Here is a 19,938-nt window from a genome sequence, read left to right as displayed (position 1 = left end):
TGTCAGTTAAAATAAATGACGTTCATATAGGATGTTCTGGTGTTTCCTCATTCGAGCCTCCTCCCTCCTCTTACACTTACACAGTCCTTTTTCTCTTTTATAAAATATATTAAACACATTTGCTTCAAAAAGAATACATTTGGCCGCGCAACTGCAATAATCATAGAATGTAAAAATCACAGTTCATATAGACAGTTTTTCACACTGTATGATTTTCATGTAAATGGAAAGTAAGCTATCACTAATGTAACTAGTGATTCCTTTCTTGGTTTCGCTTAAACAAATGATGTTGAAATCATATTAAAGTAGACTTTTCTCTCCCTATCTTTCCCTCCCTGTCACTGTGTTTGCCATATTAGCCGAGCTTATGTACACGGTGGAGCTGGCCGGAGGTCTGGGAGCCATCCTGATGCTGTTGATCTGTCTGGTGACGCTGTACAAGTGCTACAGGATCGAGCTCATGCTCTTCTACAGGAATCACTTTGGCAGTGAGGATATAGATGGAGGTAAGATGAGATAACGTTCACCTTTTTTCTTATGAAATCACCTTCCACTGCTGTGAAAGCATCTTTTCTTTCCTCAATGTGTGTCAAATCTCATACCTGAGCAGTATCAGCACTGCTCTGCATGCTGAGCTACACAGGAGCGCATATTTATTTTTACTCAGAAAACACCTGGGCTGTTTTTCATATCCTAAAACTGCATGTGGCACCATTTTTATGTAAATATACACCTGTTTTATCAGTGGCTGCACCAGAAAAAGAACCTCTCATCAATTCTTTACTCAGAAATTCTGTTGTCAATTTCAGGGCATCTTCTCAACGCACCGCAACAGCTAAATCAAAAAATTGTACACGAAATATTCTTTAAACTGTCTTCTAAACAGGAGCAAAAGACTCCAATCTTTGATATGCTTTTCTTTCCTGTCATATTTGCATCCTTGTGAAAAGTAACTACAAGCCAGCAGTAGTCACAAGTCAGACTTTTCATGCTGAGTGCTGCTTCCTGGCACCACAATGCTTGACTTGCGGGTAATGAAGTTCAGGATTTCAAACCATTCCCGTTTCAGAGCCTCCACCAGGCAAAGCTGCAGAGTTTAGCTTTGGTGGTGCTTTGCATTCGGGTTTACATTTGGTTGTGTGTTTGTCTTATTATTATTCCAGAGGGTAGCAAGCTGAATATAGACAGAAAAAATAATGTAAGAACTTTAATTTTGCCGCTGTGAAGCAGTAAGCTGAATATGTTACCGTTATGTTATTTATCTCTCCATATCTTGTCACGATTTCAGAGACTTTCCCCATGACATACTAATTCATTTTGAATTGATTTTGACTGATGCGCCTGCTGTTCCTTGGGCTCTCAGTTGTCTCGTGTTGCTTTGAAAACTCAAATTTCATAGTGCTGATTGCCAGACATCTGCTTAATGGCATTCAGCCTAATATGAAACACCTTAGTAGCAATGTGTGTGATCCTGATGCAGTTACTTGAGACTTTAAATCCCTGAGGTGTTTATATTATTTCACCCTGTAAATGTAGCTACATCATCCTCAGAGAAATTAATTACAGACAAGACACAGACAGCAAATTCTCCAATTACAATAGCCTCAAAAAACGAGAACGCAACATAGCCGCAAAAGACAGTAAGCAGGCATTCAGAGCAACAATAACACTGTGTTAAAACACAAGGGTGAGCCTCAGTTCAATTCAATTTACTGTGTTTCATCAGGATAATTGATTCTGTATCAATACTGCATATCAGGAGTCCTGGGTGTATTTAACAAAAAAAACCTAATTTCAAACTGTCTATACAGTCTGTCAATCAAGTGTACCGATGCCCAGGTTTAAGTTGAACACTTTCCTCTTTGCAGATGCCTTTGCCATGCTTATTGCACCTAAACAAGCTCCCTGTTTTTAATTATTGGGAGCATTTTGCTTCGGGTACCAGTGGGAAGTTTGATTAATTCATCCATAATTTTGAATGCTTATCAGATACATAGCAGTTCAAAATAATTGCAGGAGGAAGTCTGGAAAGTTGTCACATGGACACTAATTTTATTCTCTATTATGACGATTAAATAGTAAATAGTACACTTATAAACAGGCTCCAGTTTTTTGTCCAGTTTTCCCAAAACATGGCTAAAGTTGGCATGCACCAGTAGCCTACTGGGAACCCACATAACTGCAACATCCAGAGTTGGATTCTGGCCCTTTTTTAAATGTCACTCCCTATCTCTCTGTCCCCTTGTTGACTATTATCTCCCAGCTGTCCAATAAAGGCATAAAATTCCCCAAAATATATAAAAGAATGGCCAAAAAACATGGCCGAAGTAGTGCAATTTATTTTTTTCCTGAAGGGGAAGTTGTTGCCCCACTGTGCTAAATGTGGTAACATAAGGCTGATTATCTGGAGTTGTTAAAAAAGGTATAGCATATATAGGGTTTCTTTAACTTAAGTAGATAAGTTAAAGCCAATTTCAACAAAGCTCCATCACAAAATAAGCTCTGGAACACACGGAAAAGCAGACATTACTGCTTCCAAGTTCAGGAACAGTTCTGTATGTGTGTAGGCTACTTTTCATGCGTTCCCATGTGTGTGCATGCAAACTGTCCATGAGGACAGTGCAAGAGTGAAAGGATAATATATTTTGTTGAACACTCTCTATAAAGCAAATCAAAACACAGTCCCTGTGCCAGACAAAAACATTAACTCTGAGACCCCATCAGCAATAGAAAAAGAAAAAAAAATCACTTTGATTGGGCCTGGTGGATGAGTCTTGGCTTGAGAATGCATCAAACTGAGACAAGGAGCAAGTTTTAATTTGATTCCCCCGTAATGAGTCTCTCAAGTAGCAGCGCTGCAATGAATTCTGGGGCAATGAGATTAGTTCGGAGAGGCTGAGAGACTGTACGTTGTGGAAAGAGAGACAGCGAGAGAGTTATGAGCGTTAAAAGGTAAAACGTATTCTATACCCAGCTCTTCTCCTCACACTGTGATGGCTGCTACATCAGACATTTCAGTGAAAGTCATTACCTCTGGCTGTGTTGGGCTTCCGGCCCCGGAAAGCGGAGCTTTGCCGTAATGGATGGCCCAGAGGCAGTTGTGTTGAAAAAGGGGGGGAAAAAAATGTCAGGCTTTGAACTTAATGCCAAACAGCAATTGTCTCCTTTAATTGTGCAACCCGAGTGAGTGCTTGGAGAGAGAAACAGATTTTCAATTTGCTCCCCAGTATAAGGGGATCAGGTTCAATAAGACACAGCACGCTGCCTCCAGAGCTCTCAGGAGACCCCTGATACTTTCCTCCACGCCGCGGTCGATTAGATCACTTCACTGCCACCTCTGGAGCACACATTTTCACGGGCATGCATGCGCTCACACCTGCTTCTCCGGGCTCCAATGACAGTATCCTGTAGGTGAACAGGGAAGGTTTAGCCAATTAATAGGAACCAAACTTGAAATGGTTGCCAGTTGAGCAGGGGGAAGAAGGGGAAAAAAACTGTCGCTAAGCAATGGCAGGAGTTGGTTAACCAAGATCCCATCTCTATGGTAACCACTGCACTGACAGGGAGAAGTAGCTGCATGCAAGATATAGTTGCACACACTGTGATGGAAATTGCCTGCAATCACCTGGCACTTCAAGAAATAAACACACACATACACAGCATTTGAGAGGTCGAAGGATAATATATTGTATGCCGTAAATGCAAAGTTCACATGACATCCCTTAGAAGATAGCGGCTCAGAGTATTCATACTTTTCCAGCAAACAAATAAACTATACATGATCGGTCCTTTTATAGCCAACATAGGTCAGATCAACCTGCATAAGCAGTTGAGCCCATCAGGGGTCAAAGTTCACCATCCACATTACCTTCTGTGGAGGACAGTCTACAGTGAAATGGGAGACTCGGATACAGAAGATGAGGACACTTACTCTTCTCACAGGACATTTTTCATCAGTAAAGTCCTTAAGCCAAAGTCTGGGATGCACCGAGATTTTTTTTTTCTCCTGCATAACTCTGCACATGCTGCCAAGAAAGTGCTTGTGCTTCATTGTGGCCACTCGAATAACTAATTGAATGCCTGCCTCCCTCTTCTGCCAGTTGTAAAATTGTAAGCTTTACGTAACAATAGGACGGACTGTCAGCTATTTGTCAGGGGCGCAATTTAGTTAAAGACCACTCAGTTGTCACATTGTGTGGGTGTCAGTGGAATCAATAATAGGCTTCATGATGACAACAGCCGAGCTAGCTTGTCAAGGAGGTGGGAACTCATCAACACTCTGCCATAAATATGAATGTCAGGGTTGTCAGTGCGGCGTGGAATTATGAGGCTCCGTCTGTGTTCAGTGCGGTTTGGCGATACCGAGCATTAATAGTTTTCACATCCCGCACGCATAGCAACTGTAATGTATCCCGTTTAATTTGCATATTTAAGATGCAGAGGTAAACACCACAGGAGATCATTCGTAATCAGAAGGTCAAGTGGAATGCTGTTCCTCCAGAATGATCATTCACATGTACTTAAAGGAAGACGACAACTGCTGAGTTTAGACGAAATATTTTCTGTGAGGGTGAGATATTGATCATCAGGGATAAAAATATTGAATGGAAACTTAATTTTAAACAATTTGTCAATGTATTGGTCGATCTTTAAGTCATTGTTGGTTGGACAAAATAATCAATTTGTAGATGTCGCTGTCCTTATATATTTGTGGGACGTTTGCCAGACAGAACCTTTTAATTTGGTGCATGAAAACCCAAATGTCCTTGAAAAAAAGGGTAAATTAAAAATCAAGTAAATATGAATTCATGATTTATTCATTGTTTGAAATGTAAATCTCCCAGTGTTGAGTTGTGTGTTTGCATTTGGCAAATTTCCCATTCTTGCAGCTGACCTGCTGCACACTGACTAAAACATTCTTTAGATACAACCAGCAGTTATTTGGAATAAAACTGGACCAATTGTATTTATTTATAATGATTAGATTAGTACCAAATTATACAATTCTTTCCAGGAAACTGTCCAGGAAACTTTCCAGGAACCTATTAGAAAATCATGCTGAAATTATAGACCAGATGAATAAGTATGACCTGACTGACATTTTATATATGGGGGAAAGAAACTAGTAACAGAAATAATCGTTAGCCCTTGTACACTCAGTTGCCAGTTAATTAGGTACCATTAGCTAAAGCTAATACAGTCTAGTATAAGTGCCCTGCAATTAATCATTCAGTTCAGTTTTTGTTGAACCTGCTGTATAAAGGTGATTCAACCTTATGGTTATTTTAAAGGCTGCTTGAGATGCTGTTCAGTGGTGTTGTGTGCTTCTAATACTTAGTCTACTCCATTTATATCGATGAGACTAGACTATGTGCGCTATATGAGAAAATGTGTAAATATGATGAACAGAGCCCAGAAAATCACATTGCATACAAGTAAAGCACCAAGGACCAAACTTGATTTTTAAACAAAATTCAATTACTGCATCTCAACAGCAGTCTGCTTTCTGCTGTCTGATGCAAAGCCATATTCTACTGGCTAAATCAAATTATTGAAAAACAAAACCGTATGTTTAAAAAAAAAAAAAACTGCTCAGCTACTCATTAGCAGTCCACCCCATGTGCTTTTGTAGCTTCAGAGTTAAGTATGTGTGTTACGTTCCAATCTACTCTCCATTAAATGTAATGGATCCCCGAGATATCCCAGAGATTACGCCTCCAACTCTCTTGGCGCTCTCCACCGCAAGTTCAAGAGTTCACAATCTAACTGTGGGTTCTCTATGCACATGCATATATTATCTCTCCCCTCCCCCCCATCCTCTCTCCCCTCCATCTCAGGCAGCGAGAGTCAGTCAAGCAGCTACCTTTGCAGTCGGCGTGTAGGACGGATGAGTGCAAAATGTTGGCCGCAGTTTTGGAGGTGTGCTGCGCTCACAGATACACCTCAACGGTCTCCAGTTAGGAGTGACTCCTCAAGATGCAAGAGGAGGGTCATTCCGCCTTCGAGATTCACCCTCAGCCTCTCCCTCCTCTCTCTTTCGCACCACAGACGAGTGAATCAGCTCCACTAAAATAGCCCTTGATCTGCCCACACAGCTTTCGTGTAAAAACTACCAGAGAAACACAGAGAGCGAGATTTATGTCACTGTGAAGCAGAATATGCGACCCAGAATAAGTTATGCTAAGTGATTATAAAGTTACTTTTTTTTTTTACATGCCCCTGATGTTGTAAAATGAATTCCATGTTATAAAAACTAGTTAGATTAATTACATGGTGTCATATTAGAGTGGTACGCGCTTGCCAAATATCAAGATTACCCTCTAGGAGGTGAGTGAATCTTGTTGACGGTCTCACAGCCCAGACAGAGAGAGAGAGGCAAGGCTGTAAAATAGAGAGAAGCTACAGAAATGGGATGCTGTTCTCAGAATTGATCCCTAAATCCTTCCTCTTAAACCCATCTACTCTCTTCATTTTCTCTACTGATTTCCTCATCTTCAGCTCTTTTCTCTTCCAGCATCTTGATGGGTTAAACATCACCTCATGGTTCCTGCACTGCAGGTGGCCACTAGAAAGCAGAAGTGCTACAGTCGTAATGAAGACTCATATCAAGGAACTCATATATCTAAAGCCAGCTTGTGTCTCTGATGAGTTTACCTCAAAGGATGTATCCGCACTGCAGTGTCCCCCATTCACATTCTTCCCTTGTTTTGTGACTTCATAGTTTTCACGAATAAAGAAACACATCAATTATTTTTTTCCTGATTAACATAATTCCAAAATATGACATGCATTATATCTGATCTGTGGTTAAGTAAGTGCAGTTGAACTGGCATGTCAGGATTGTTGTGATTTTAAAGGATAAGTTCACAAAAATGTAATTTATCCCGCTCAAAACAAACAATAACTTTATATTTCAACAATTTTCATAGGGACTATATTTCTTTACTGTGGATTATTCTGAGTAACCAAGACACTGTTTCTGAAAAGAGACAATGCTGTTGAATTTTTCTAGGTTGCTTTTCAGAATTGTGACCACCAAAACCAAACTACAGTCTAGAGAATTTCTCTAACTGCCCTGATATATAAAATGTCTATGAAATGTCAGAAAATAGTGAAAACAAATGAGTTCATTTTCTTTCTCTCTTTATGAGGATCACCATAAGCATTGGCTATTCTTCCTGAGGTGAACAACTCATACAGTCACACATACTCATGCACACTTTTGGCACATAAACACAACAAACAGATTTAATTAACAATCAAGCCCATACAGAAGAGAGGAACAGTGAGAAACACAAGACACACCCGCGAACATTCTATGTAATTCACATTCTAATCTATTTATCATGCTCACTTGTGTCAGAGCCTTGCATGTAGAATGACCAGACATACAAGCATGTTGATAATATGTGTTTTCAGTTATTATTATTCATTTATTATTAAGTTATTATTAAGTTGCTAACAAACTTACAGGGTGGATATTTGTACCAGAAAATGGTGCAGCTGGATTCTTTAAAAGCGGAATCACTTTTTTCTTCTTCCATGCCTGTGGACAAAGATGGGGTTTTTTTCAACACTCAAATTAATGATACGACTGACATGAACAGTAATTAAATTAGCAACAAATTTAAGACATTTCATATGAAATTGCCTACACCTGCTGCTCTGTCTTTGCATTTATTAAGCAGACACTTAACATCTGTAACTATAACTGTTTTCATTTCATTCTTCATTATTAAATCCGTAATTAGTATTCTCAGGTAAACAATCCTCAACTTGTTTACCTTATCATGAAAATAATCATTAAAATAATTGGCAATTTGTCCTGGTTTAGCCAAGAGTTTCCCTTCCACTTCCATATACTGGGCAGGATTCGTGCCATTTACTAAACTGCACAACTTCTTTGTTCAATTCGTCATCTACCCAGAGTGATCACAAGTTCCTGACTGTCTGCTTTCTAATTGGTCATTTGCATGAATAACACATTTAAAGACTATATATTTTTAACATCATTATTTATAAATGACTCTTGACAAAATGCCTTCATTGATCCCCTGAACCTTTGTCTGTCTTACAGGCACCACTAAATAAATGATCACTACCCCCTACCGGGATTGATATTTCATTTGAATACAAATGACTCAAATTTGTAAATACATGATTAATACAAGTTGAACTTTTGAACTCATCTTTCTGTATGCTCACTCCTGTAGGTTTATCCACTATCTGCATTAAATGTCATGCATTAGTTATAGCCTGCAGCTTATCATTAAGTGCACAGTGCAACATATTCCTGTCAACATGTAAATCAGCTAAAAAATAAATAATAATTATCAAGATCACACGCATAACCTAACACTTAATAGCAAAAGTTTCAAATGTGGTAAATTAATTTGCAACAAAGGTACCACAGTATCAGCAGCATTTAATCATATCTCACTTTGGCTGGTATTTGATTTTTAATATATGCTGCTACACCACCCCCACATGCATCCCTGTCTTTCCTATATGTACCATACTCCTTAATACCCATTGCTGCATCACTTAATGTGTCGTGTAGGTGAGTTTCAGATATTGCTAACAAGTAAATATCACTTGATAATATTTTTGTTATGTCAGTCACTCCATTTCTGCAAATATTTAGCCTACGTGAGACAATTTTAACCATTTCCATAGAAACTTAGTTGACATTAAGATGGTGATTTATTGCATGTTGTTTTCCCTTCCTTCTGCACTCAATCACATACACTGAAACACACATGGTTTGCTATACATGCGTCCTTTTCACTACACTTAATGAACGGTGCGTACTGGTATCTCCAACCCATAATCAAATAATAGTCACTGTTAAAATTAGATCCACCAAAGCCATATCTATCTAACTAATCACATTTTGTCCCTGTAGGAGAAATGAACAACAGTAGACAGATAGATAACAGTAGATAGTGGAAATTGGCCTCTGAGAAACATGAATTTAACTTACTCATACTGCAGTTAATGAACAAATAACAGCAGCTAAATAAATAATTGTGTAAGTAACTGAAGGACCAGTAGCAATTGGCCTCTACAAACAAGTTAACTAATACAGCAATTCATTCCAATTCATAATAATTAATGTGTATTCCATTTCTTGCTCTCCTTAAAGGCATCATCCCACCATCTATCAGATCTCAGCAATATGTCAGTCATTAAACACCTCAATTCCAGCTTGAGCTGCAGGACCGATTACTTTTTTGTAATAAGTCTCAGCTTCACTGCACCCTTATAGGTAACGATAAGTACAGTAGTATGTGCCTCTGATGTCGTCGAATTGGGCTCTCCTGTTGGAGATTTCAGGTGGCACATCAGGAAATGCTTTGCAAAACCCTTGCATGCCTAAAAGAAAACCTCTCCCCTGCCTCTTGCCAGCTTCAAAATTGCCTCTTTCGCCTGATATCTCTACATTCTCACAATCATAGGTCTGGGTCTCAACCTGAGCACCAAACCAATCCTGTGTCCAATTTCTACAGCTGGTTCACATGTGAGCTCCCCTCAGAAGATCCCCTTAAAAGAATTAGTCATAAAGGCAATGGGATCACTCTTCTTAGTATTGCTTTTCAAGCCAAGCACATGAGATTGAACTTTTTGCCGAGTATTTCCAACCTCTCCGTTTTCTTTTGAATCTCTTTGTTTTCCTTTATTACACAATTTGTAGCTTCAAGTTTAGCTACATGACAATCCATGCAGACCAGCCCCTTCTCTAACCCCTCGAGCCTCTGACAAAAGGGTTCGATTTCTATCTTGAAAGCATCAATCGGCGAGCTGAAGTCTGTTGAAAGCAGCCCCAATCTCTTCCCTCATTATGGAGCGCAGTAGAGTCGACAACTCCAAGTGGCTCAGCTGCAAGGACCTGCTTTCATGGCACTCTCTGCTTGACTTCTGTGTGTCTCTCCAACTTCTGATAGACCACAGCGCTGATTTAATAACTTCACACTCTATTTCTTTGCTTTCTTTGGGCGACATTACATTCCCTGTACTTTATTTTCAAATGGTCTGAAACACTCTCAAGCCATGCCTTCTACTTCCGTGCATGTGGATGTAATTCTTACAGAAATCTCCAAATGTCAAAAGGTTGATACCATATCACAGGAAAACATTTTCTATATAAAAATATACACAAAGTTGTTGTAGTTGACTATTAATTTTCTGTTGATTAACTAATCAATTAATTGACTGATTGTTGCAGTACTAGTTGGAAGTTGTCTAAAATGTCATTGTATGCTGTAGCATAAAAGCTAAATTGCCTTGTTCAAATGAAAAAAGCAGCCCAAGATCAAAAGTACATAAATATGTAGACAGTGTCTTAATATTTATAGCCACATACATATTATATCTACATGGCAAAAAAACAGGAGTGGTATGTGGAAAAAAATATAAAACTGACCAAGCAAGTCCAAAGTGAAGTGTGGCTGTGATGTCAAAAAAGAAGAATAACAGCCTCAAACTCTCGGTCAAGGACCAAATCACTCATTATTAATGAGGAGGTTTGGTTGTTCAGTGTGCTTTGAGCACAGCACTGGAGCTGAGCTGTTACTGGAGCTGCCAAAAGCTGTTATCTCCTTCCTGTAGTCAGAGGCTCTGGGATATCTCACTTCTATTTCTTCAATTTCCACCCGCCTGACTCATTGTACAGGGGTGCTCCAGCTTGAGACGAAACATTAAAGTCTGCCCCGGCGACTCACTTTCCCTCTCTCCACTCAGTCCTTTCAAAATCCGTCATCAATCAGAGCTTTCATGTGGGTGATGGAGCCACGCCATGTGTCGGCCTAGCGGGCAGTGTTGGGCATTTAGCTCAGGCTGGAGTCTAATTTGTTTTGCCTGCGGTGGGCAAAGTAGCTATCAAGGTAACATTATTCGTCGGTGGGGACATAGCGGTAATGAAAAGCACTCAGATGGGCCGAGGTGCCCAGAGGTCAGTGTAATGGAAGCGTCCTGTCTCAATGAAGTCTCCCAGTGAATGAACCGCTCTCTGCACACCAGTATGAATATAGATGGTGAGCATCTGGGGTGTAGCAGCGCAAAACTCTGCTGACCAAAGCAGGAAAAATTACATCCAAATTATAAAAGCATTTAATTGAAACAGAATGGTTTTGGGAGCATTTTAAAAGCCCATACATGAAGGGATGCAGGTATTCAAGAGAACAGACTTGCTTTTATTGAGAGTGCTGAGCCCGAGGCTTTATTATTCTCTGTCTGCACCTGCTTTATAGCAGGGATTATAAAACTAAATGAAAGGGTCTGGTTCCAAGGATCTGACGACAATAAAGACTCAGCTTACAAACCTCGCTGATTTGCCTGGCGGATAACAGGAGTTGTGACATTTCACCTAGTTGTGTGTCTCTGTCTCACCTCCCTCTATTTGCAGATAACAAGGACTACGACGCTTACCTGTCCTACACAAAAGTGGACCCGGACCAGTGGAGCCAGGAGACCCGAGAGGAGGAGCGCTTTGCCCTGGAGATCCTCCCCGACGTGCTGGAGAAGCATTATGGGTATAAACTCTTCATTCCAGACAGGGACTTGATCCCCACAGGAAGTAAGCTCTCTCTCTCGCGGCGCTGTCACGTTGTGTCGAATGTTTTGTCGCTTGGTGTTGCTCGTGTTGTCAGTGCCGTGGTGACATGCCTTGTTTGTTGTTTTCTGTTACGCATTTGTGTTGTGGCATAACTAGACGTTGTGTTAATTTGATCATCATGATATTATCTTTCTAACTCCTGGCTTAGCTGAAGTGGATCAGTCAACTGAAAGGGGGCATTTAAGGGTTCTTCAGTTTAAATTTTGGAGGGAAAATTACAAAAAGTAGTTAAAAACAACTGCTGATAACAGTCTCTACTTAGTCTTTATTGCTTGTTTGCACTAAAAAGGGGGCCTAGTTGCAACTATGCCACATGACAACACAGCCATCACATAAGAATGACAAAACCATCCTAAACCCTACAACTCAGAACAAACAGCTGCACTTTTTTAATTGTTGCAGTCCTAAAAGCAGTGATTCCCAACCAGGAGTATGTGTATCCATGGAGGTGCTTCTGCACTTGCCAGGGGGTATGTGAAAAGTAGCTTACCTAATTAAAAGACAAAGAAATTACAAATAGATTTAAGTAACATATCCACATATTTAGTCAGCTGTAACACCTGCACAGTATGTGTCGCGTGATAAGGAGTTGACAAGCACACAGAGAAGTTTAACTACTGAGAGAAAATGCTAAAAAGTCGATGGGTTAATGGATGGTTGAAATAGTTACTTGAAAGTACTGTATAAATGGCAGATTTAGTTAGATTAAAGTAAATGGCTGAAATAATTGGATAAATTGAGAAAGATAGGTTGAAATGTCCAATTATAAGTGTTGAAGCTCAAACATCTAATTGGAGCAACAATAAGAAAAACACATTTTTGGGTTGAGGGTTGAGTAAAAGTTAGCCTCCTTGGTTGTCCTTTATACTTAGTTGTGCTAATTCATACTTCTACTCTACCACACTGTAGAGATAATGTTATATTTTTATACTACATCAGCTACTACACCAGCTGCAACATCAAAATGCTGCCTGCACGTTATGCATTAGTAATAAGAAGTCCATAATGTAATTTATAAAATAATATATGACTTTAATAATATAACACTTGGATGAGTACTTTGAGTAAATTATACAGGTTATACTTAATCTCAATGCTTTTACTGAGGTACATTTTTCAATGCAGGAGTTTTACTTTCAGTTCAACATTCTTTAACAGGTCTGAATACTCCTGCACCCCAGTTCAGCTTGCCTCAGATAGAAATCTACAAAATATTCCGAAACATCTGTAACAAGAGTTCAGTCCCTGCAGCCCCTCCTGCTGCCTGACCTGTTTAGGCTTCCTATTCCTTAAATAATACTCACCAAAAGAGGTCTGCACTTGATTTCAGTCATACTCAACTATTTAAAGTGCGTTATCTACAGTATGTAAAGCCTGCGGGAGGAGGCATTATAGTCTGTCCTACACATGCAGCATAATTAGCAGAAAGAGCCAACCCCATTATTACAGTCTATGTTCCTGATCCATACAAAGTGTACCTCTGCATGCTGCTGTGTAATGATGTCAGCTGTACAACCAAAAAAAGCTCTTTATGCATGGATATTAATGCATGTTTTGCCACAGTATATTTCTAATGGAGCCTCTCACCATGCCCCGCGCTTATCTTTGATTAACTCATCACACAGATGAGTTTGATAATATCATTATGTTGTTGGCCTTCATTTGAATACTTGCATCTGCCTGTCTTCCCGCACATACCGCCATCACTAATTATGTTCCTCTTCAGTGGCACCGTGCCAAGGTTATAAACCGAATCCCTTGCTGTGATTATGTGCTCGATGCTGGGGGACTGTTATAATATGGGAAAAATGGCATAAAAACGCAAGGATTGAGAGGAATCTTAAGTGCATCTGTCGCTATTCCAGCTCGGCGACACAGCTCGCTGGCTTATTGTGTCTATGTGTAAACATTTAGTTCCCATTGGGAATGTATTAGCATCTCAACAGTTGATATAATAAAGCATAATCCACTGCTATAGATAAACACGTGGCCATTTGGGGTTTCAGCATATGTCAACAAGCCTTCTCCTGAGCTGCTGATAAGTAACGTGTTATTCCACAGTATGCTGGATTATTTTCAACATGTTAACACCTTACATCTATTTTACACTCAGTATTTATAATGTATAGCAGTAACTGAACCACCAAAAATCAAACAGCTTTTTCCTTGCCTTTTTTTATGCTACACGTCCCATATTAAACTGGAATAAACTGGTCGGCACGATTACCGTTTCACCATCACCAGTAAATCACCAGTTGAGAAACACAGTTTATGCCAGAGTCATGTCCCCACAATGACAGATGACTGTTTTTTAAAATGCTTTTCTGCAAATTGTTTTATCTTACTTTGAATGTAAATATCTATGTTTAGGTTTCACCAATGATCATTTCCAGGATGACACAAGACTACTTAGAGGTACTTTCCCCCCCAATTTTTAACGATCGTGCCAACACACACCGACATTTTCTGATCAAGTCAATAAGTAATTTATAAGTTGTTAATTATGACGCCATTAGTGGTTAATAACTTACTAATTAATGATCCATAGATTAGTAATATGGTCAGCAGCCTAGGTTGCCATTGCTATTATTAATCTATGACGCATTAGTGAACCATTTTTTTACCATCAATCATTAGTGAAAAATTATGAAGCTTTTATCAAAACATGAAATTGAATACGTTTTAACATGAGTTATTTTTTGACGGGTTAACTGCATCAAAGCAGTTCAGTCAGCCCCAGAAATATGTTAAAAATGTTTTGTTATGACTTTAACTTAGTAGTAGTAGTTTGTAGCTACATGTTGTCACTACATTGACTACTCAACACCTGGTGTCATGATTCCTCCTGTATATTCAAATACAACTTTAACACATGAAATTCAAGGATGATTTGAAACAGGAGGAAACGAGGTGTAATGAGGATACAATCAGGAAAACAGAGGCATGACTTGTCAGTTGTATAATTCAGCCAATGATGGTACTCTTAGTTTATATGCAACTGAAAAGTCACAACGTCTAATTTAGCTCTGAAGTGTAGCTGCTGTTATATTAGAACAAGCTGATGTCATTGAAAATCAAAGCAGCTTTCTGGTCATATTTTTCCCATCGGGTAAAATACAACCTCACTGCAAAGCCAGTGGGTTACTTGTCAAAACTATGTTTCAAGTTTTGGCTCAGCTATTTACATTTCTGTTAGTTCTGTAGTTGTTCATTTAGCACCACAAGCTTAGTGACTCATCAGTAGGGGCTTTTTTTTCTTGAGGAAATTTGATGGAAATCAATTATACTCAACTATAGAGAGCAGGGCAACAGTGATTCCCTGCCCCCTGTAATTTAGCGTTGATTTTGTTTTTATGTGGGAATCAATTATTACACATGCAACACTTTGATTGTAAAGCTTGTGAGGTCTCTGAAAGGAGGAATTTAATCTATAAAGCTATAAAGTGTTACCAGGGCCCCGGGAGGGTTAGATTTACTTTCAGTTTAATCAATTCAAAACATCAAATGAAACTACTGCTCATTAGCTAATTATATAGCGTGTGTTTATCCATTTCCTTTTTTTGTTTTATATACAGTAAGGTAGAATAAAAACTTGCTTTGGAATGATTGGTCTAACTAAAACTGAAAAGGCCTAAAACCTGCAGGGGAGGTGTTGCTCCAGAGATGCATCATGGCAGTTACCGCATGAGGACCAATTACCAAGCAGAAGATATTGACTTGTCCTGTTGAAGTAAAGGGTGACTTCAAATCCAAGTTTAGTCTAATCAGGTCTCTCTCACAATGGAGCCTCAGGCAGAGTGACATGAAAAAAAGGAGTCCCTTCTCAGAGATATGGAGAGCATTTGTTTGCTTAAAAATCAGCAGACACACACAGAGATATTATTCACACTCACACACACACACAGTCTCTAGCTGCTTCACGTCTAAAACAGAGAGAGAGGAAGAAAAATTTCTCTTCACACGTACACACAAGAGGGTCATAAGCTTTGATTGGGGAGGGAAGCCCAGTTAATCCCGTCTACCTGGAGTTGAGGAGCCACTCTGTCTTTGTCTATACCAGGAAAGGCTAAAAGCAGGCATTACCTACACACACACACACGCATGCACACGCACACATGCACACGACACCCAGGACAGGCCTAGGGAAACACTTAATCACATTCATTATGCTGCAAACTGAGCTACCCATTAAGGATTTGAATACAAATCTGTATTAAATATAAACTCACACTTACTTTACCTTCTGGTGTTAAGATGCAAATTTAATTTCACTCAGGTATCTTTCTTGGCTTTGAGTGTTTTATGTTTACTGTTATATTGTTTTTAAAAAGTGAGTGATCCCCTTCCTCTTGTTTCTGTCAACAATTCTGTGCAGTTAAATCCAGTAATTAAATTCTATAAACGCTGTAGATGTTTTTGTTAGAGTTTCTTGTAGCCAAATCAATGAATAATTAAAAGTTACTGTAAAATTCATCTGATGTTTAATTTAAACTACTTCAATCTTTTTTTTTCAAAATTAACATTTTTTGCCATCTTGGCTTAATTGGATTTGGTTGATTGAAGTTTTGATAAAAATGAGTAGTTCGGTAAGCAGTCACTAAGACGACAAAAAGTTCTTCAAATAGCCTGTGTGATATGTTTCATCATATTTACATCATCCATTAGCTCTGTGTGATTTCATATACTATTAAACTTATCCAGCTTAAATCTATACAGCATCCAAGCAAGTAAAGACAAGTCATACAAGGTGAAAGGAGGCTTTTTCAGTGCAACTTTTGTTACCTGTGCTGCTATTTATACAAAGTTGTCTGTCCATATCTGTCTGTCTGTCCAGCCTACATCGAGGATGTAGCACGCTGTGTGGACCAGAGCAAACGCCTCATCATCGTCATGACGCCCAGCTATGTAGTGCGGAGGGGGTGGAGTATCTTTGAGCTGGAGACACGGCTGCGCAACATGCTGGTGACCGGAGAGATCAAAGTCATCCTGATCGAGTGCGCAGAGCTGCGCGGCATCATGAACTACCAGGAAGTGGAGGCCCTCAAACACACCATCAAGATGCTGACGGTCATCAAGTGGCGCGGGCCATCCAGCAACAAGCTCAACTCCAAGTTCTGGAAGCAGCTGCTCTACGAAATGCCCTTCAAGCGCATGGAGCCCCTGAGCATCTCCCATGAGCAGGTGCTGGACGTCAGCGAGCAGGGCCCCTTCAGTGAGCTCCAGACCGTCTCGGCCATCTCCATGGCGGCGGCTACCTCTACCGCCATGGCGACGGCACACCCGGACTTGCGCTCGACCTTCCACAACTCTTGCCACACCCAGATGAGGCAGAAACACTATTACCGTAGCTACGACTACGACCTGCCGCCCGGCGGCACGCTCCCACCGCTCTCCACGCTTGGCAACCAGCACACCTACTGCAACATCCCCATGACGCTCATCAATGGACAGCGGCCACAGTCCAAGTCGCTGCGCCAGCAGAGTCTGGAAGAAGCCCACGGCAACAACGCCATGCTGCCACTGCTGCCCAGAGAGACCAGTATATCCAGCGTCATCTGGTGACAGAGAGGGTGTCGGGCGGGATAGACTGTTGATCCGTATGATGTCCGTCACAGGGAGGACTCACCACTGGCACCTGAACCCTGAACGTACAGGGGCCAGATGGACCCGAATGGCACTAAGCTACTTGCTGCTGTTGAATTTGCACCAGGAAACATCAGGGGGAGGGGCGGGAGGACGGAGCGTCAGAAATACTGGACACATTGGTGGGGTTCTGGTGGTGGCATTTTTTTGTTTGTTTTGTTTTGTTTTGGTCCAATAAGAGCTTTTATTGAAACTGAACAAAAAAAAAAAGAAGAAAGGAGAACTTTTTTGTATGCCTGTATAAACACTCACGTAACACAAGCCAACACCTATGATCATTTACCCAGAAAGTCAAGGAATACAGGGTCCTGTACATACGTTTTTCTAATTCTTTGTAGCATCAGTGTTTGGGACTTGTTTCTTCTTTATGTTTTATCATCAGTTGGGACTCTTTTTTTTCAGTTTGTACAAAAGTGAAGCAATGGCCTGTGAGATGTGTTAGTTAAACCGTTGTTACCTTTATCTTAATTTGTTGGCTGGTGTAGTTTATAAAGCTTTTGGGGTTTTTTGGGGTGGGTGAAAATTGCAGCCTCCGGGAGACGAGAACGATTTGTTTTGGATTTCAGGGAGCAGGGTCTCAGTTCCACCGGCTGTCGTAAAAGGTTGAGAATCTGGACTCAACCAGAATATGCAAAATATGGAGTCCAGAGAGCAAGGGAACAGACGGGTTTCCCAAATCGATGGTAAGGCGTTTGGAAAAGTCATATCTGTGAAGGGCGTATGAAGAATATGGTGCTAGGCTTCACATCTCTCTGTTTCTCTCACGATAACATTTACTTTTAAAAAACAGCCTTGCTATTTACCTTAACAGATGATTATATCACCGAAAAATTAATTATGTGTATTATTTTATGAAAAAAGAAAAGTCTATTTTTGTAACTGAGGGATATTTGCTTAGAGAAGTTATACCTATAAAGTTTCTGATAGAAGGACTTAAAACATAATAAAAGAACAATGTTTTGTTGTGTGGAACTGCATAGCTCACGAAAATCAATAGGTCATTCACTAAATGTCTTACCCTTATATTGCAAGAGAAAAAAAAAAGAGTATGTTTGTATTTTCATCATTAAAAAGGGGAGTTTTGACATTTCCAACACACCACGGATAGCAGCTCAGCAGGCTTTTTTTATGTTGTGTTGATCTCACAGTCATTGCAGCGTTTCACAGTTGATTTGCTACGAGGATGGAGCCACGCTATCGATGATGTCAGCACAGATGGAGGAGAGGAAAGCTATGATGGCATCCAGCGTCACCTGAAGCATTTACTGTATCCGGTTTCCTCCGTAGGACCAAACAAGGCTGCCCAGGGCTAAACTGTTATCTCTGTTATTCATTTCCTCTTCGATGACAGCTCTGTTATTTTTTTGCCATCCTTCCCCCCTCCCCTTCCTTGTCAACGGAAACGATTTGTCGGCGGAGTTACACTCACAGATGAATAAAATAGGGCTTTCACACTTCACACTTTTAGTCAACCCCCGGCTGCTAGACTCAGCTGCGACGAAGGGGCGCAGGAATTTAACAACCCCAACAGGAAACAGTTTCATTCCAAAATGAGTCTGAAAACGCTTCAAGAGTTGTGACATGTTATTAATGTTTAGTTATTAATATGAAAAAGTAACATTTTAGAGGAATTGATCAGTAATATTTTTTACCTACTGACCAGTAATAATCTTGGGGGTGTATTCTCCCCCTAAATAGCCTTTTAGAAAGAAACCCTTCCAAAAAAAAACATGTAATTAATGCTTAAGAGTGACAAGAATGTATTTTAAAAATGCAAATGAAATCCTGGAGTATATATAACTATACAATAGACATGCTACTTAAAGCCAGTTAGACCAAAGCAAGATACAGTGAAGCATTCTTATTCACTCTTTTTTCCCCCCTCTTTTATTTTATTTTCCTCTATTTTCCTGGCTTCCATGGGGACGCCGCAGCATTATTTCATCCAGTGGAGAAAAAAAGCGACTCTTTACACATTCATATTCACACCTGTTTACGTACTACTCCTCAACTGCCCTGCAGCTGTGCCATATTGTTTGCTTTTTCCAGAAACTAACCTCATACTAAAAATACCTGCAACATCTCATAACATAGAGGTGTTTCATTTAGTGCCATAAAATATGCAAAGTGACAAACTCATAAACAATAAATGAAAAATGGTGTTGTTTTCCCCCCCTAGTTGTCAATTACTGCTTTTTTAAATTTTAGCTTGGTTGATGGGAGTCTTTTTTTAGTGTACTTTAAAACTTGTTTTTGGAAAGTTAAGTTGCTGCAAGCTGCCCAGAGTTCAATATTGGATCAAGTTGTGCTTTGGAGGAACAATCCTCTTCATTCAAGATCTTTTAATCAACCAACAGATTCAGAACTGATTTTAGTTCACCTTAATCAATCTCCCCCCAATGAAAAGTGAAAATATGGGTAAAATTGAAGAGCACCGATTCTGAACAGAAGTTAGTTGTGCTCGATGATATGGCATTGTGTAAATATAATGAAGACAATAACGTGATTAAGATGAAGACAATCGAGCCATATTCATGAAACCAATGGTCGTTATTCGCAAGGCCTCTCAAAGTAGAAATCCTGGCCCTGACTGGAGGTTAATGTGTAGAAACGCTGAGGTTTTGACAGGAGTTTGGCGTCGGCGCTCCTGCTTTGGGAAGCTGTGTGAATACTAATGTTTG

General features: G+C 39.9%; 1 protein-coding gene across 1 annotated transcript in view; it reads left to right on the top strand.

Annotated features, from left to right (window-relative positions):
* LOC133976389 (interleukin-1 receptor accessory protein-like 1) overlaps positions 1–17,176 on the top strand; it is a 224,658-nt gene extending 207,482 nt beyond the window's left edge. Inside the window, 3 exon segments of the mRNA XM_062414587.1 lie at positions 360–506; positions 11,405–11,575; positions 16,449–17,176. Coding sequence (XP_062270571.1) covers positions 360–506; positions 11,405–11,575; positions 16,449–17,176 — 1,046 coding nt within the window.
* Positions 17,177–19,938: the final 2,762 nt, after the last annotated feature.

Source organism: Scomber scombrus, chromosome 24 (assembly GCF_963691925.1).
Source record: "Scomber scombrus chromosome 24, fScoSco1.1, whole genome shotgun sequence".
Classification (NCBI taxonomy): domain Eukaryota; kingdom Metazoa; phylum Chordata; class Actinopteri; order Scombriformes; family Scombridae; genus Scomber; species Scomber scombrus.
This window is presented reverse-complemented; position numbering and strand designations above follow the sequence as displayed.